The sequence below is a fragment of the Microtus pennsylvanicus genome, chromosome 1 (assembly GCF_037038515.1).
Source record: "Microtus pennsylvanicus isolate mMicPen1 chromosome 1, mMicPen1.hap1, whole genome shotgun sequence".
NCBI classification, from domain to species: domain Eukaryota; kingdom Metazoa; phylum Chordata; class Mammalia; order Rodentia; family Cricetidae; genus Microtus; species Microtus pennsylvanicus.
Window position 1 is genome coordinate 199,606,692 of NC_134579.1, and position 18,444 is coordinate 199,625,135.

Consider the following 18,444-nt stretch of genomic DNA (forward strand, 5'->3'; position numbering starts at 1 on the left):
CTCTCTCTCTCTCTCTCTCTCTCTCTCTCTCCCTCTCCCTCCTTCCCTCCCTCGCTGTCTCATTCTATAATAGCCATAGAAACACAAATGCTTAAAATACATTCTTTGAAAAGCCCCAGTAACTTATTAACGAACACAGGTGTAACCCTTGTAAAAGTTACCCCATCTCTCCTGAGGTTGCTGGGAATGAGATTTTCATCTCGTACATAACACTTTTATATTTATGTAAAAATAAAATATAGGTGTTATATTTAGCATTTTACAGGTGTTTTAAAGGAATAAGGATTTATATGAGGGTTGCCTTCTTAATGGCATTCTGAAAGTTTTCTGCCCCCAGAATCTAGCAGTTCTGAGGTGTTAGTTATACCATTAGGCTCTCTCTCGAGGCTTCTTGGCTTACTACCCTGACTGTTTGAATTTCACTTATATTTTTGTTGGTGGGGGTCATCTAGTCCGGTATATTTGGGGTCTCCACCATTTTGATGCTTTCTTCCCTTCTTACCCTCAGCTTACTTACCGAGCAGTCATTTGAGAGCCCAGCCCAAATGTGGCACTGGTTTGCAGTTGCTGGACTTGTTGTAGGTTATTTGGTTACAGTCTAAGTTTCAGTGATTTAAACTCTTCTGGAAAATTAGAAAAACATACATAATCTGTCCCCTTTCGATTGACTTTTGGATCACACTTAGAGGGCAGATAGGCCGGCAGATTTGTGATAAGGATGGATGTTAAGGACCAGACCTGCTCGCTTTGATTCATTTTAGGACAAAGTTTATCGTATGACCACATTGGAGAAACTTTATTTTCCCAAGGAAACATTTTGAGGCAAAGTAGAAATGTAGTTCATACTAAAAGGTGGGATGTTAGTGCAGATAAAGACCTTGATGAGTCACCTTAAATCACTTAGAGTGACCAGTGGTGGGAGACTATAGCCGGAGGCTTTTCTGCTTCCCACCCGGTCTCACAGCTGCTTATAAAATAATCACTCAGAGGCTATATATTAATAGTATCATTTAGCTGATGGTTTAGGCTTATTAATGGCTACCTCTACGTATAAATTATCCCATTTCTATTAATCTGCATATCTCCACATGGCCTGTGACTTACCGTAGATGCCCTGACATCTTTCTCCTCCTGTGGCTACTGGCATTTCTCTTGATTTTGCCTTCTTTCTCCCTGTATTCTGTTTGGCTTTTCCAGCCTGGTGCTGTTCTGCCTGGTTATTGGCCAATCAGCTTTATTCACCAACCAATAAAAGCAACGCATATTAGCAGCTTACAGAAGGATGTCCCACATCAGGTGACTGCATCCCTGCAGCCATCCTGTTCGAAGCATTTGATTTAGTATTCTGTACCTTGTGAGACCGTTCGCATTTTGTTATAACAGGAACTTTGTGTCCATTGAGCTTGCAACCCTAAGCTCATATCAGGACTCTATCCATATTCCATACAGGCTGAGCTGTGATACTTGGGAGGTCAGAGCAAATAAATGTGCTTTTGATTTCTGATATTTATCTCTGGCTTAGGATGAGTTTATCTGTAGCCCTACCTTAAGTCCAGGAGTATCTGTATGCACACCTGTCTGATATCAAAATGCTTTCTGCCATGATTGTGTGGTTTTGACTTCTATCTCTGTTTCTGAAGGTAGTCCAGAAGTTGCACTCAAACCAGCTAGATAGGGAAGAGGGGATCCCCATGTTTGTGGGTGGTTTAGTCCCAGGTATTCTGTGCCGCATACCTGGTTGGCCTGCTTTGCAAGTTACAATGTCAGCAGGATTCTGTTGTCCTCATTTGTTTCTGGCCCTGGGCGTTGGGTCTGACATTGGTCTTTGTATTTTTTTCTTTCATTCCTGGATTGTCACTCTTCCAACCAGCCTTGCCTTGTGCCTGCCCCTTCTGTTGGAAAGGCTTGGTTTATTTCTTCAACTCACACCGTCCTCTTGACTCTGTCAAGGATGGTCTTTGTGATTATGCAATCTTCCAGGTGAAATGTGGATAAACACTCTGTTCGTGTAGCTCTGATCTTTCAGATGCCGTATGCCTTGAGTTTGTTCTTTAGAGAAATACGATATATTAATCTTATATTCTGAGAGTTTTTCTCCATAACTTATAGCTATTCTGTGCTAATTATGCTTCTAATTTTTCTTGAGAAGAATGAAGTGAAAAACTGTCTTTGACTTTTTACATAAGTAAATTTATGGTAAAGGAAAAAAAGTTTCCTTTCTGGAGTTATCTCTATATATTTCAAGGCTTCCAAGTGTCAAAGTATTAGAGTTCAGAAGTCGCCATGAACCATCAACCATTTTCTAATCTGAGCAACCATTTTCTTCCTCTTTTGACAGTTTAGATGTGTTTAGAGTGTCTAAACTATGCCTTACTGGTAAAGAGTAATTTTTTTTCCTTCTTTGACCCTTATAAATCAGCCTCTGTTTACCCTTAGAGACCCTTTTAAAGGTGAGATTCATACTTGGATATGAAGAATGAATGGCTAACAGACTAAACATTGAAACTGCGCCTTCTATTTTTGTAATCACAGAGTTGACTCCTGAAGAGAGAGCCCAGAAGATCGCCAAGGCTATGCGCAAGCAGTCTTCTGAAGTCAAAGAGAAGTGGGAGAGTCTAAACGCTGTGACGAGCAACTGGCAGAAGCAAGTGGGAAAGGCATTAGAGAAACTCCGAGACCTGCAGGGAGCCATGGATGACCTGGACGCAGACATGAAGGAGGCTGAGGCTGTGCGGAATGGCTGGAAGCCCGTGGGAGACCTGCTCATAGACTCACTGCAGGATCACATAGATAAAACCATGGTCAGCACCACTGCCTTTGACAAAGACTATTTAAGGAATGTTTTGTTGTGGCATAGAGCACAAACAATGAGGCCCACATACAGAAATCATTATAAGGGATTCTAATAAAGCTGACACCACTTCAGCTCCCCACCCAAGTCAGGAATCTTGGCAGATGTTTTCCATATGTGCCATTCCCCAGAAAACACTAAGGTGCCTTTTATAATAATTCAGCTTGTTTAAACATTGTTAAAATTCCACTTGAGTATCCCTAAATAGTGTAGATTAGGTTTACCTATTTAAAACAAAACAAACAAGACCTCCCCCAACTTCTAAACTTCACTTGGTTTCACAATATGCTCTCCAATTTGTTTTCTTTATTTTCTATTCATTTGTTAAAGAAATGGAGTGTTTATTTTTTAATTATTCCCATAGCCTAGATTTAACAGAATCATACCCATGTGGTACAGCCTCCAGGTTCTGTCTCCTAGACACTGGTGGTTGGATTTAGAGGTTTAATAAAAAAACAAACTGCTTTCACAGGAATTCTCATCTATAATTTCTATCTTATTGTCTGAGTAAATGAAAAATGAATTTAGTTATAAATTTCTTTTGTAATCAGAATTACCCAAGGTTAAGGATATTAGTTCTATGGTGTAAATCTACTTAGGTTGTTCGTATTCTACAACCTCTTCAGGGAGAAAAAGTAATGAAATTTAGGCAGTAAAAAACACACCTTACAACTTGAGAGTATAGCAAGGTTTGTATAGTCATGAATCATGCCAGCGGATGAGCCATGAGAAACTCAAAAGGGATGAGTCCAATGCTATCGATCATGCATGGAATTTTTATTGCAAAAGGTACACATCTTTTGTTCACAGACACTGGGTAACATCCTTCCTTTATATGAATGTGGCTGAGTAGAAAGACAAGCTCTGGGAAATTAACTTAATACTTGAGCCAGTGACATAAGTAAATACCGGTCTTATGTACAGACATAGGAGTAGCAATGACTAGCATTTATGAAGGCTTATTGTTGCTTGCCAAGAACTGTTCTTAGTCATTTCATGTGGATGTCTCTTTCAGTCCTCACGCCATCCCAACAAGGTGGGTATTATTTCATGAAAACAAAACTGAAAATATTGCTCAATCCCACATAGCTAGGGAAGAGGTAAAGTGCTTGTGATTTTTTTTCTTATATGTTCTTCTCTTGCACTGTAGAAACCTCTTTCATTCTAATGGTGCTAAACACAACCTTGACCAAGCCTTTGAGTTTAAACCCTCTAAATTTTAAACACTTTTAAACTTCAAATGTTTACATTTAAAGCAAATGTTACAAAGAATATTAGTGTTTGCCATTTTTGACGGATGTTTTTTCTGGCTACTCAGTGAATTAATTAGGCCTCTCCAAAACCTATATCATCCTAAAATGCTTTCCCCTCGATACACGCTAATTTAAAATAGTCTAAGAAAAACATATGCATTAGTTTATCAGTGCAGCTTTTTCAAAAGCTGAATATTTCTTATATTTTTTCCTATTTATGTTAGGTAGTATGGATTGTATTTGAGGCCTTGTAGACTCTGGGCAAATGCAGTACCGTTCAGCTGTGGGCAGTCCTTTTTTACTTTTTTTTTTGAGTCGAGATCTTGCTAGGGTGTCTGGGCTAGCCTCAAACTCACTCAGTAGCCCCAATAGGCCTTCATCCTGCAGCCTTCCTGCCTCAACCTCCCAAATACCTGGGCTTACAGACCTTTGGTACCACGCCTGGCTTAATTAATTTTAAACACTGAAAAGTCTTAATGCTTTACAATATGCAGATAGTATCAAAAAACGATAACAAAATGCTTCTAGATTTGAGTGGGATTTTACCCACTTGAATTTGAAAGTATTACTTTTAAAGTTGGGATGATTCCTGTTGACAAAAATAAAAATTTATAGCCGAAGGGGAAAAAAACCCAACAGTTTGGTAATTGTTAGTCTTATTTAATTAAAGGAATCTCTGTCCTCTCCAGTCATATCCTTTTGTTCTTAATCTACTTAAGTGGGAAGAAGAAAAAACAATTAATAGTTTAATGGGAAGAAATAAATTGGATTAAAATACTTTTACATCTTAGGACGTAAAGGATTAAAAATTGAAGTCTCACTAAATGACATAAATTCAACATCTGTGATATTTTGCATGTATACTATAGATCCCATATCGTATTGACAATACATGGGGAGGTAAAACTCAGTAGGAAATCCTAAATATTAGTGAACGTGTCAAAGCAGTGCTGGAAGATAAGATCCCCAGGAATAATGAGATAACTTCAGTTGCTAAAGTTACCTTTAATAATGCCGTTTTCTGTGCCTCTACCTTCTAGTCCCAGACGCCTGTGAGACGCACACCTGCCAACAGCCTAACGAAAACCTTTGATAGTGGCAGATGTTTCTGTTTTTATAGCAACGAGGGCCATGTAGACTCTTATTCTCTTATAGGAAAAGCACAGTCAAAACATGATAAATGACTCCTTTATACAGGAACACATGGCAGTTCTGAAGCCATTTATAACTCGATTTATTTCAAGTCCCTTAATTTGGAAAATCTTAAAAGGCAAAAGATAAACTTCCTTGATAGAAAGGTTCCCCGTTGCCATAAAACAGCTCACCATAAAGTGAAAACAAAGCCCAGAAGACTTTGCCTGTCAGACCACTTTCAATGTTTCCACCTGTGTCTTGTAACAGGAAAAAAAGAAAAAAAGGAGATCTTTACACAGTAAAAAATTAAGCTTATTGTTCCTTAAGATAAAAACAAAACAAAACAAAAGCCCACCTGGCTTGAAGGGAGGATGTAATATTAAAACTCCTTTATTATCTGTTGAAATAAAACTGGTTATTATTTTAAAATTATAAAACTATTAAATAGTATGTTAATCCTAATCTTTAATACCTCCAGACTAAAAGGATGTAGATTTTAAAGCTTGGATCCAGTTTTGGGGTCTTTGCAGGTAACCGTGAAAGAGAGTATTACTATATCGAGCTGAAAGCATTGGTTAAGAACCCTAGAGACACTTGAGTTCTGGCATTTGTGCCCCACTATCTCTGAGGGAATCTGGATTTCTTCCGAGTTCATGCGGAAATGCTCCCAGTGATCCCCTAACACACACTGCACTCTGTCCCCATCTGTGTTAATTGTTAATTCTTTGCACCCGCCAGACCTGTAACCATGTGACCGGATGTCTGCGAACTGGATTTGTACATCTGTCTGCATGATGCATTGGGCCATATTTGGATGTCCAAAATCAATAGGGACAGGAAAAAAAAAAAACCCTGCAAGTCAAATTCTTTCTCTTCCATATTGTAGCAGGTCACATGTCTTTTAGTGCTCCCTTTCTTCTGTCTTCTTTTGATACATTGGTATCTGCTGAGGTTGGAAGTAGATCTTACCAAACACCTGTTGACATCCATGCATTCAAATATCATCCATATACTGCTGTCTCTCACACCTTGATTTACCATGCTGGTTTCAGGCTCGAGATCTCTTCTGGTAGTTTGTTCTTCGCCTCTCCTTTGGACTTAGCCACCTACCTTTGGACATGGTCAAGAATTTTAAAACACTAAAGTATATTCTCTGATTTATTTTTGAAAAAAAAAAAAACAACGATTCCTGGATATTGGATCTTAGTAACCATTATGATTCAGGACAGATTGTGGGGGAGGAAAAATTTTATCTCTTCCCTCTTAGACTTGTCATCTGGTCCTAAAAATCTGACATAAGACAGAATAGCAAAGGTAGATTTTGTTCTTCATTGTAACATCAGAAAGAAGCCTGATGAATACTGTAGTATGTGCTTGTATGTGTGTCTGTGTGCACGCGCATGCGTGTGTGCTGAATGTAGGGAAGTGTCACTTCTCCAACAGTTTTCTTGGGACAGGAAGACTGTAAATGCTAACAGTGGTAAAGAACTGAAATCTGAGATGTCTAGCAGTGGCTTTGGAATGGCTCTGAGCAGTCGGAACAGCCCTGCCATGACACTTGGTTTGTGTGTTTTGACGTGTGCTAGTTGAAGGTCATGCTTGGGCTGGAGACACCAAGCAGGAAGTCCCACTGGTGCAGGGAAGGGGCCTTCAGGCAAGGCTGCAGAGAGGTAAATACCCTAACTGAGTCATTTAAGGGTTTAGACAGACTAGGCAAAGACTTTGTCAGAGAAGGTGAGCCAATGCTTTAGACACGTGGGATTCTGTGGAGAAAATAGAATAATAACTATATCATTAGTTTGTGTGTTGCATGGACCAGTGGTCACTCTTCCCATGCTTGCCCAGGGTATACAGCTTTTACCTGTCTGTGCTGTACCCAGAGATCGCAGTTCTGTTCTGAGACTCATCCATAGCTTTTCTATTGTGCTATTCTCTTCCTGGTCCTCCCAGAGCAGAGGCTGGATGTGGGCAACAGAGCTTTCCTCTCCAGTATCTAATAACCATAGCTCGGCGATGAGAAATGCTCTTCTCATTGGCCGCCTAACCTAAGCGTGACTGAGTTCAAGCAACTTGTTGCATTGGGTGAAAAAAGGGAGTAAGGCAGCCATGTTATGATGCAAACAATGAAGAAAGTATGAAAGTAGAATCAAGTCTAGCAACAATAGAGTGGGTGGTGTTCTGTACATAAGAGAGGCTAGAAGAAATGCTTAGCTGCTCAGATGAGTTTGCAACTTGAGTTTTCTCTTTACACACACACACACTTAGAAGCTTGGGGAGTATCTGGATATATGGTTTATTAAAGGCCTGATCTAGCCAACTGCTGTCAAGAGGCATCTCAGCTTGATGGCCTCACAATAGCCTTTGTCTTTGGTAGGAAGATGGCAACACTGACTTTTGTTAGTCTCCTCCAGTGACATTTTAAAACATCTGTTTTCTACCAGGCATTTAGAGAAGAAATTGCACCAATCAACCTAAAAGTTAAAACAATGAATGATCTGTCCAGTCAGCTGTCTCCACTTGACCTGCATCCATCTCTAAAGATGTCTCGCCAGCTGGATGACCTTAATATGCGATGGAAACTTCTCCAGGTACCAGCTTAGCCCCTTCAGAATGCTATCTGACACTGCCTAAAGTACAAGGAAGGGCACTGGAAATGTCAGGAGGCTGTGCAATCGTTGATTTGCATTTAGTTTCCTTGTGTACCAGTTCTGTAGAATGTGCACAGACTGAAGGCCTTGGATGATCTTTACAACACACTTCACTCTTAACACATGTATTTTCTCTTTTTTCTCTTCACTCTAGTATTCGATAAATATTTAAGTATTTGATAATGAATTTAACAAGCATCACATCAGGTATTTGTCTTTCTATGTCTTGAATCCAACGGCATCATTCACTCATGACTATGGATTTTTAGCATAATTTATATATACTTTCTATATGATACTTATAGAAAATTATACAAAATTCAAGGAGTTGTGGAAATTGGACCTATAGTCTACCACAAAAGTATTTGTCCTATAGTGGCCTGTTCAGGAAACATTTTATTACCTTTATTATGTATTCCATTTCTTTTGGAAGGTTACAAAGTTTTTGTCCTTTCTTGAGATATTGCTCACTGTTCAGGGACTTTCTTTGTCTTTACAGAAAGCACACCTGCACCCTAGCTCCTAGAACTGACCTTCCCAAAGGCAGTTGTTTTGATGGCTTGCTTGTAGACTCCAGGCTTGTAGACTCCAGATTTAACTGAGCCAGGACTCACTAGCGTTCCCAGGAATGAGCACTGGCTGACTACTATCCGTGCCAGGCAGGCGTCCATGGTACAAAGGATCTATGATGCATTCAGCATCCACCTGCTAGGAGCCAGAACAACTCCACCTTTCTGCTGAAAATTAGCAAGGGTTGTTATTACTAGGGAGCAACGGTAAATAATTCTGGCAAATTTCTCTATAATATGACTCCTAATAGGACAAATGTACGATTTCATTTTATTTTAAAAGTTTGATACATTTTAATTAATAATATGGCTTTTTGTACTAATCCCAACATCAAAATGCCCAACGAGATATCTTAGTAGATAAATCCATTTGCTGACAAACTGAAATTTGCTACCAATAACCCACACAGCAGAAGGAAAGAACCAAAAAGTTGCACCTTCACACCTGGGTGCCACGCTCTCTCCTGAATATTTTTTTTAATTTAATGGTACTTAATTTCTTAATGAAACTGAAGATCCGAGATGTGAATATTCAATATTTGACAGTCTTTCCTATTATTGTGAAGAATATCAATAATCTGGGACTAGTCAGGCAAATCATATTAAATTTGTAAGTGTTCAAAGAAATGTTTAAACTTCCTTCTCTTTTCTTCTGCTCATTCCTCTGCATCATTATCTTCCATTATACTCATTTGAAGATTTCTCGTCTGGTCTTTCTTGATTTCCTTTCAGCCTTGCCTCTGTTATCGCCATCTCTAAAGACGGCAGACAACATGGTATATTTGAAGGGAAGCGTTCATTCTTCCAGCCTTATCTTTGATCCTGGTAGTTACTAGAGTTTAAGCATAAGTCATGGATAGGAAGAGAAATCCATCCTAGCAGTCAGTGCTGTTAAATTTCAGGACCAGCAGCTTACTTGCTCATAAAATATGACATTTGAGTATTTGTCATAATGAATAAAGTCTATTCTGGTGCAATTCATGTAACTACCCAGGAGAAACCTGAGCTGCCCAGTGAGCTAGACAAATGCAGGTTTTATTTACAGGGAGCTGGAAATGAAATTGCCTATCCAAATGGAACAGCTCACCAGCACTGCCGAGACAAATACCAGGGGAAAGGAAATGGAAATGTCAGAAGGCTGTGTGCAACTGTTGTTGGTCTGCATCTGGTTTCATGGCATCATAGCTGTGTGTTTGTAATGTGCGCCAGACTAACCATAGAATGCGTACTAACATATATAGAAGGTAGTAATACACATTTCAGCTACCATAAGGGATGCTCAGGGACTCTTCTCTTGATAGGGATCATCAGGTGCAAGCTTGTAGGAAAGTCAGAAGACATCTCACACCCTTCTTCCTGTTTTCTATCTCTTGTCTATCTACATCAATATTTCTGTCTATCATCTATCTAAATGCCTGTCAATCTACATCAATATTTCTGTCTATCATCTCTCTAAATGCCTGTCACCCCATTCTCCATCCGTTTATATCTTTTCCTTAAAGCTTTATTTTTTCATACACTCTGGCACTTTTTACTGTCTTTCTTACAAAAAAGGGATAGGGATGGGCCCTCCGCATGGCCACATCTTGACCTAAGCTGCCTAGAAGCACTCTTCCTGAGGGGAAATGAAATTGAACCATTTTAAAGCATAGATCTGGCCCCAGATGGCCAAGGTATTCAAGTTGTTTTGACTAGTTGTAGCCTGGGGGAACCTCTTTGTGTCTCAGTTTCTTTATATCTAAAATGATGACCATAATGATATTTAGTCAATGAGATTATTTATAGATTTAAAGTTCATATAAATAGTTTAGAAGTAGGTCTGGCTTTCGTTACCACTATTTGATGTCAGAAGTTGATTTTCATACCCCCCCCACGCATTAGTAAGAAACAAAGAGGAGGATTCTGCCCAAGCAATATGAATTGATTGAGCAACAGCATCACTTGATGCAGTAATTAAACCGAGGATACTATGAAAACCGTTGTCTTAAAGTCAATAATTTCACCGGACTTGTGCATGTGTGCAGGTTTCCGTGGATGATCGCCTTAAACAGCTCCAGGAAGCCCACAGAGATTTTGGGCCATCTTCCCAACACTTTCTGTCTAGTAAGTATGAATAAATTTGAGTGAACTTGTCAATTAAAAGTATTAGCAAATTCCTTTGGTTCTGCCCAAGAAGCTATATTCTTTGACATAACTATAATTAGAATAAAAATGTGTTTTAGAGAAGATATTCATAAAATATTATGTGCTGCTTATGTAATACAGCATGCAAATTTGTCTTTAGATATGTGTTCTCATGTAAACATTGTTTATGATAACTAATATGGTATAATATCATTGCTTGATCATACAAAGGTTATGGACTTTTCATGCCAAAAATTTATTCTTTAATATTTTGAATTAGTTTTCTGCCATTTACAAAAAATATGCTTGGTTTTTTTGAGCTGCATTTGCATTTTAAATTGCTAACATACAGAACCTTAAATGAGGAAATGTTGGTTTACTAGGCTTATGGTATTTGTGTGCAAGCCTTTCTTGTGGGCAGATGTTACAGATTGAGTGTTGCACATAGACAGAGTTAATGGAGCATCCTCTAAGTGGAATTTTTAATTTTATGCACACTTCATGAGGATTTAAATAAATAATTTCGAACCCTATCTTATTTATCATTTGCCACTAAGGATATTTAAGAATGTTGAATTTTGAAACTCCCGGATTGAGTATAAATTCTGTCTTTTACCAGACCTGAGGATGTTTTTGAAAGTTAATTCCTTGGTCTTTGCATACTTTTTTACTCAGATGGCCTCAAAAATTAAATGCAAAAGTCTGTCAAATTATACAAAGCAGCCAACCCACATCTTGGCACAGATGCTTTTAGCACATATTAATGCCTTTCCTTTTATTTTCTATGGCAAGTATGCGGAAGAAAACAAGTTGTGTAATTTAATTCTACCTAAATAAACTTTAAGCTCAAGGCCAAGGATATTTTTCAATTTTGATAACTTTATTTTATCTAGAACCATAGAGAAAGGAGAAGTTGAAGTCCATGTCTCTTGACTAAGTTGATTCCATTGGTATTTTATTTTATTTTTGTCACTGAGACAAAACTAGGAACCTGAACCAAAGGTCAGAGTTTGCTTTCACATTCTTGAGAAGTTTAATGAACCGTTTTCTGTCCCCTAACTAACAATACACACATATTCAGTTCCTAAACTGAGTCTGTTGGTGTTTGTATTTGAGTGATGTACAGCCCTTTGTAGTGGGTAGGGATAGATTTTTTAAAATGATTAACATATGGATATCATTATTGTTGAAATAAATAGGTGTTTATTATACTCATTAGATAGTAAGTATTATAATTTGTAAATCCTATTGAATATACCAAGACCAAATTAATGAGGAATTTGTAAATAATTGAGATTCTCTTTCTAGTTCAAATGATCGGTTAGCTGTTAATATTCACCTAGCCTCCACTCCCATGGAAATCTAACTCAGGGTCCTGAAGACAGGAAGTGTTGTAGGACTGGCATACACTTTGTGGTGCAAAGCACATGACCTTTCAGTGTTTAGCAGCTGACAGTCCAAGAAGCTTGCTTGTTCGAATCAATAATTATTAAATACATGAAGACGTGTGAGTGCAATTCCAATTAGTATATTTAATAATTCTTCTCCCTTGCTGCTTAGAGTCTTCAGCTTGATTGTGTTCCTTGGCCTTTATCCATGGTTGCTAAAGAAGCCTGTTCCTTGAGGCACATAATAAAACCTGACCTGTTAGTCTGGTGCCAACACTAAAATGAGGCCGACTCTCCAGAGAAATCTAGTATACCCGCCTCCTCATTTCCATGCCCATTTGTGAACTTCCACGGACACAGAAAAATGAGTGGAGCAAATGTTAAGGAGGCAGTTTGCTGAATTAGTGTTTGGAAAGGTTGTGTCTGAACTGTACCACTGATTTACTAGGTATACTTAGGACTGTTATTTTCGTCTATGTATACTAAGCTTCCTCTTTATCGAATTCAAAGTCAGCGTGTGGATCTTGCTGCCTTTTTAAAAATAAAATATGGACTGGAAAAGTTTGGCAAAGTTTAGAATGTAAGGTATCAATGTGCCAAGAAATTAAGAAAAAAAAAATGGTGACACACGTCTACGTGATGTCTAGTGATACTTGCAAAATTTTATTTCGGTTTTCCTGATAGCTTGCTTAGCAGAATTCCTCTGGCTCTGAAGTCATGTGGGATATTCTACTTAATAAGTTTTTAAATACTTGATTTACTAAGGCAGTTATGTATTTTTACAAGTAATCAATAAACAGAATTGTGAAAAATGAAGTATTTCCATTAAAAGGCAGAGCATCCCAACCATAATGATTTCTACTACAAACATAGAAGCTTGTTTTCTGTATAATGCAGATGAAAATAAGTGTCTAATAGACTTCTAAGAGAATTGGCTTGGCTCATAAATACCCTCGCCTATTTTATGTTAAGTTTTCTTTATAAAAGCTTATTATTGAGTACCATCTGTTCTTAATAGCTATGCGTATGAATATGGTACAAGTTGAAGAATATTATTAGTGATCTAGAAATTCAGTCTTGAGAATTATGGGTTTTAATCTGAATACTCAGTGTATAGCAGCGCAGTTTGCAGATGGCACTGAGCTCTGTGCTGTAATGGTTATGAACAATAACCGGATTCTGTGAGAGCGTTTCCATCAACAGGTCCCGACAACATCGCCTCTGGAAGTTGAGTCTCTTGGTTCTTTCCTCACTCACATGAATCTTTAAAGCTGTTCTGTTTGGCCTCGAGGTTTTCCTAATTGCAGGAATCCAGCTTAGGCCCAGAGCAGCTCTCTCATCTGCTTTGAAACGTGTTCAGTTGTTTTGTATTAAGGTGTAAGACTTGCTGCCTCCAATAACTTCCCTTTGTTTCCTCAGCTTCTGTCCAGCTGCCCTGGCAACGATCCATTTCGCATAATAAAGTGCCCTATTACATCAAGTAAGTTGATTGCAGTTCTTCTGTAAGTGCCAAGAAAATAAGTTTTTACCAAGTAGCTTAAGAACTCTTCCTCCCCTGAAACTTGTTTTGTTTTTATTGAGATTGGTTGTTGTGGTGGTGGTGGTTGTTGTGATCGTTGTTTTGAGATAAGGTCTCGCTATGTAGTCCTGTCTGTCCTGGAACTTGTTTTGTACACCAGATGGGCTTTGAACTCAGGGAGAGTCACCCAGCCTCTGCCTCCCAAGTGCTGGAATTAAAGATGTGTATCACCAAACCCAGCTCCTTGTACTTTTAAAAACAGAATTTAACCCTGTTACCTAGAGGAAGCTATGAATGATTACCATTGGCAAGAAATTAGCTTCAAAATCGTAGTGTTGCTTTTCATTAGGTTTTCCTGGCCTTGGGAAAAGGTAACTGAGTTACTGTCCTGTCACCACAATTATCAATCTTTCTCCTCCTCATCCACCTCATCATCATCATCATATTTTCTTTTCAACCTAGTTTCTCTTTTCTGTTTCTTCTTATGTGCCGTTTTCTGAATCCTGTCTGGTTTACTCGCCATCTTATGATGCCGATCCTCGGCTTACTCTGTATTTTGTCACAGACTGGAATGATAAATTGCTACTATTATCCCTAGAAGTGTAAGTTAGGGAAGCCGTTGATTTACAATGCAATCTAGCACTAAGCATTGTCATCGACCCTATTATGTGTAAGGAGAACCAGATCGTAATTCTGAGTGTGTGCACCGAGTATCAAAAGACAGCCATGGCTCACGTTAGCTGTGTGGCCTTGGGCAAGCAGGATAAAAATCTCTTTACCAAATTTTCTTTATATCGTGCCTGAAACAGAGTGTGGTTCCTTTAAACCCTATGCCAGCTCTAATTGACTTGTCGGATCTTTCTTTTGGAAAAGCTTGTGAAGACAGCATTAATGGGATTGTGCTTATTAATGTATCTTCCCTTCTATCCTGAAATCCATCCTCTCATCCTCTTTTTTAAAAACAAAGTTGTCATCATCTATAAAAATATATTAAACAATATATGTTACATTGTTTTGGGAGAATGTAACTCCTTTAAAGATGTCCAATCTTAAAACCCTGGAACACGGAATATGTTAGGTTGCTCAGCCGGGTAGTTTCCAGAATGCAGATCACCATAGGCAGATTATCCTGATAGAGTCAGGAACATCATGGAGACTTTAGAAAAGAAAGAGTGCAGCCAGGAGAGGCCAGACTTAAAGAGGAAATTACAGATGCAGCATTGAAGATGGAAAAAGAGGAATGGAATCCTGGGATACGGACGCTGTCAAGAGGCTGGAAAGGAAGAAGTGGGGTCCTTGTAGACCTCCCAGAGGGGAACACATCCATGCCAGACTCAATGCCAGCCTTTGGAAGTTTTTGTGTGCTAGCATTAGAAAATGGGTATATACACGGTCCCAAGTCTTAGAATCCCATAAAGATTGATTAGAGTTAATTAATGGATTGGAGTTCTCTATAATCAGATTTTTTTTTAAATGTAAGATTGATCTAGTATAAATGAGTTTGTTTTCACTGGATAAAGATAATAGGAAATATCTTACTCAGTGAAGCTTACACACTGATTGTTTTGCTTGTGTGTGTGTGTGTGTGTGTGTGTGTGTGTGTATGTGTGTTGGATAGGGGGCAGACTGCTATAGCTCACCTTTAGTATAAGTACTGCTGTTAGCTGAAGAATTTCTGTTTGTCCACATCACGTATAGATGACCAGGAATTAAGTAGTGGTTAGACTTCCTCTCACACTAGAGTTTATATTGGGATCTGGTGGGAGATTACTCTGGCTCAGACTCAGTTCTTACGGAAAGAAAACGTGGAGGAGAAAAGTGTTAGGTTCTCTGATGTCTTGATTGGCCATAACCAACACTGGGAAAATAATATAAGATGCGGCAGTGGCAATTCTTTAATGATGTTCTTTAGGAGCAAACCTTCCTCTCATGTGATCTGCTTCTTTAGTACATATCAGAATTTCTTTATTATTTATTTGTTTGTTTATTTATTTTTAGTAATTATTTGGCACTATCACACGTGCATTCTGGCCATTTTCATCTCCCAATTCTCTCTTAACCTCTTCCCACCTCCATCAATCCCCTTCTACCAACACCGGTTCCTTACCTTCTCTTTATGTCCTTCTGTGTTCTTTTCTTTTGTACTTTGTGACTCAGGTTGTCCTTTATGAGCATGGGTCTGTAACTGTCCACTAGAGAATGGCTCGTTTTCTTAAATATATGTAGATTAGTGTTAAACACCTTTCAAGATTTTCACAATTTAGAACAAATTCTCCTAGTTTTGTGAAACACATTTACCTGGCATTTTTTCATTAGTTACCCAGTTACACAGCTTTTTAGTTCATTTCCCCATAGAAAAGGGAGCATTAAACTTGGGAGGTAGAGTTAAGGAGCCAGTATTTCACACGGAGAATTATTATGAAAGCCAAATTTAATCCTCAGATAAACTCAAAAGCAAGTAAATGATAAACGAAAAAGCTTTTAATGTGTACTTTCCTTTGCATGCCTGTACAAATAAGGAGAAGAAAAATGTTAAAAACCTATTTAGCATTATTGTCACAGTATTAGAATTTCCTGGGGCAAATTGAGTGAATTAATTCAGCCAACAGAAAATAGTATTCAAGTGGAAACTTTAACTTTACATTTTAATACCTATAATACTGGAGTACAGCAAGAGGACTTGAAAGGAGAAGTCAAATTAAAATTATTTATAGTTTGTATCTTAATTGTATAGGTTAATTAAAATATGTATTATGCAAATCAAGGTGGTTCTTTATTAACATTTTGAAGTGCTCTGCAGTGAGTGACATGTTTTTAAGAGTGGCAGGATATAGATCTGAAATGTAAGGACATGTCTAGGTGGCATGAATCTTTGTTAATGCCTGTATTAGTCAAGTTTCAGTTGCGGGAAGGAATGCCTGAGATGAAATAAATTAGCCCATAAAGAAAAAAAAAACAGGCCAAATCAAACTGCAGAGTTGTGAAGCCCAGTCCCAATGGATATATCTACAAACACTCCCTCACCTAAGGCTCAGAGAACATTGCAGAAGAGCGGGTGGAAAGATTGTAAGAGCCAAGGGATCAGGGAGTTTGTTGTGAGATTGTGTCTCCTAGTAACATTAGAAGATACACCCATAAAGTCTCACCAACATGTCTGCCCAAACGTGAGCTGAACAAGGATGAAACCTATGGGCATGCCAAAGAGGATGGGGGAACATCCACATTGCCTCAACCCTACACAAAGAACTATGGGCAACTGAGGAAAGCTGGGAGCGGGAGACTTGGCCCTCTTCTGGGAAGAACGTGCATACTAATTGATTGTCCAGTGCCAAACAGTCAGCCCTGAAAACATAACATACAAGTGATATTATATAGACTCAGCAGCTTATATTTAGGAATGTGTGTATGTGTATGCATACATACATATATGGTTCATGCAATATCAAGTAGTGAAAAAGAGGCCATGATTTGGAAGGAGAGTGGGGAGCGGTATGCGGAGGGGTATATGGGAAGTTTTAGAGGGAGGAATGTCAGCATAATCTCATAGATAATTGAAAAAATTATATATATATATATATATATATATATATATATATATATATATATATCTTAGTTAGGGTTTCCATTGCTGTGAAGAAACACCATGACCACAGCAGCTCTTATATGAAAAACCTTTCATTGGGACTGGCTTACAGTTCAGAGGTTAGTTCATTATTGTCATGGTAGGGGATATTTTGAGGCATGCGGACAGACATGGTGATGGTGAAGGAGTTCTACATCTAGATTGACAGGCTGCCGGAAGACCAAAGGAGCCACTGGGCCTTGTTTGAGCTTCTGAATCCTCAAAGCCCACCCCCAGTGACAAACTTCCTCCAACAAGGTCACACCTACTCCAACAAGTCCACTCTAATAGTGCTACTACTCATGAGCCTATGGGGGCCATTTGCATCGAATCCACCACAGTCCATAAAATGAAAAGGGGGAAGAAAAGGAAGAAAGAAAAGAAAAACAGTTTACTTTTAGCTTACAGTTCTGGGTGTTCCAAGGCATGCTTGGTTGTTCCTAGTGCTTTGTTGCCTATTAACAAGAAGCGTGCCACAGAAGACGCCTACAGAAGAGCAGGACCCCTCAACCCTTCCTCTTATAGCAAGGAAGCCAAAGATAAGAAAAGAAGAGAAAGGAACTTCAAAAGCATGCTCCCAAGTATGTAATGATGTCCCACCAGGCCCCAGGTCTTAAAGGTTTTAGCTTCCCAATAATGCAACCTCAAGGAATAAGCCTTAAACACAGCCTGGGTGAGCGGAAGAGTTAGCAGCCAGACTCAGCTGTGTCTTACATTGATGCACATCTCTGAGCTGTATTTGCTGTCTAGAAAGGAGACTTTCCAAAATAAATGTTTATTTTTTTCCAAGACGGTTCAGTGGCAGCTCACCTTACTCTCTGAGTTTTGAAAGTTTGATCTTGGCTCTGAAATATCCCTCACAATGCTAAAGGGTTAGCTCAAACACTCTCTGCCATCACACATACTGGTCTTTCTTTCCTGTTGTTGTCATACCCCAACTGTGAGTAGATCTACATTGAGTATTTTCTTTAGTCTCTCACCTCTCCCTCTGTGTTTCTCTTTTCTGTTTTTCTCTTGGTATCTCCCAGAGCTCTTTGAGTTCCTTCCTGACCTCTGCAGTGTGTTCTCTGTCTGCTCCAATGTATTGAGTAGTAGAAAATTAGAGTAGAAATTCAATTTTAGGAGTGAGTTTTCTTTAGCTCCTTCATGTAGTTAATCTATGTGCGCTCTGTATGTTTGTCCTGGGTAAACTGCTTACATAGTGAAGAGGAGAGAATCAGCGTGAATTTCTTTTGGAATTGTGGACCTAGCTTAGGCGGTACAAGAACATTGGTTTTGCCTAACTAAGGGTGGAGAAGACGGACTGTATGGGAAGCCGTAATACCCAGCCAGACAT

The 18,444-nt window shown here is 38.7% G+C and overlaps 1 protein-coding gene across 8 annotated transcripts in view; it reads left to right on the forward strand.

The window, feature by feature from the left end:
* Utrn (utrophin) overlaps positions 1-18,444 on the forward strand; it is a 506,130-nt gene that overhangs the window by 404,096 nt on the left and 83,590 nt on the right. For all 8 annotated transcript variants that reach the window (XM_075948903.1, XM_075948906.1, XM_075948904.1 and 5 more), the window contains 4 exons: positions 2,533-2,801; positions 7,680-7,826; positions 10,480-10,558; positions 13,387-13,447. In XM_075948903.1, the coding sequence (XP_075805018.1) occupies positions 2,533-2,801; positions 7,680-7,826; positions 10,480-10,558; positions 13,387-13,447 (556 nt within the window). The remainder of the gene's footprint in view (positions 1-2,532; positions 2,802-7,679; positions 7,827-10,479; positions 10,559-13,386; positions 13,448-18,444) is intronic.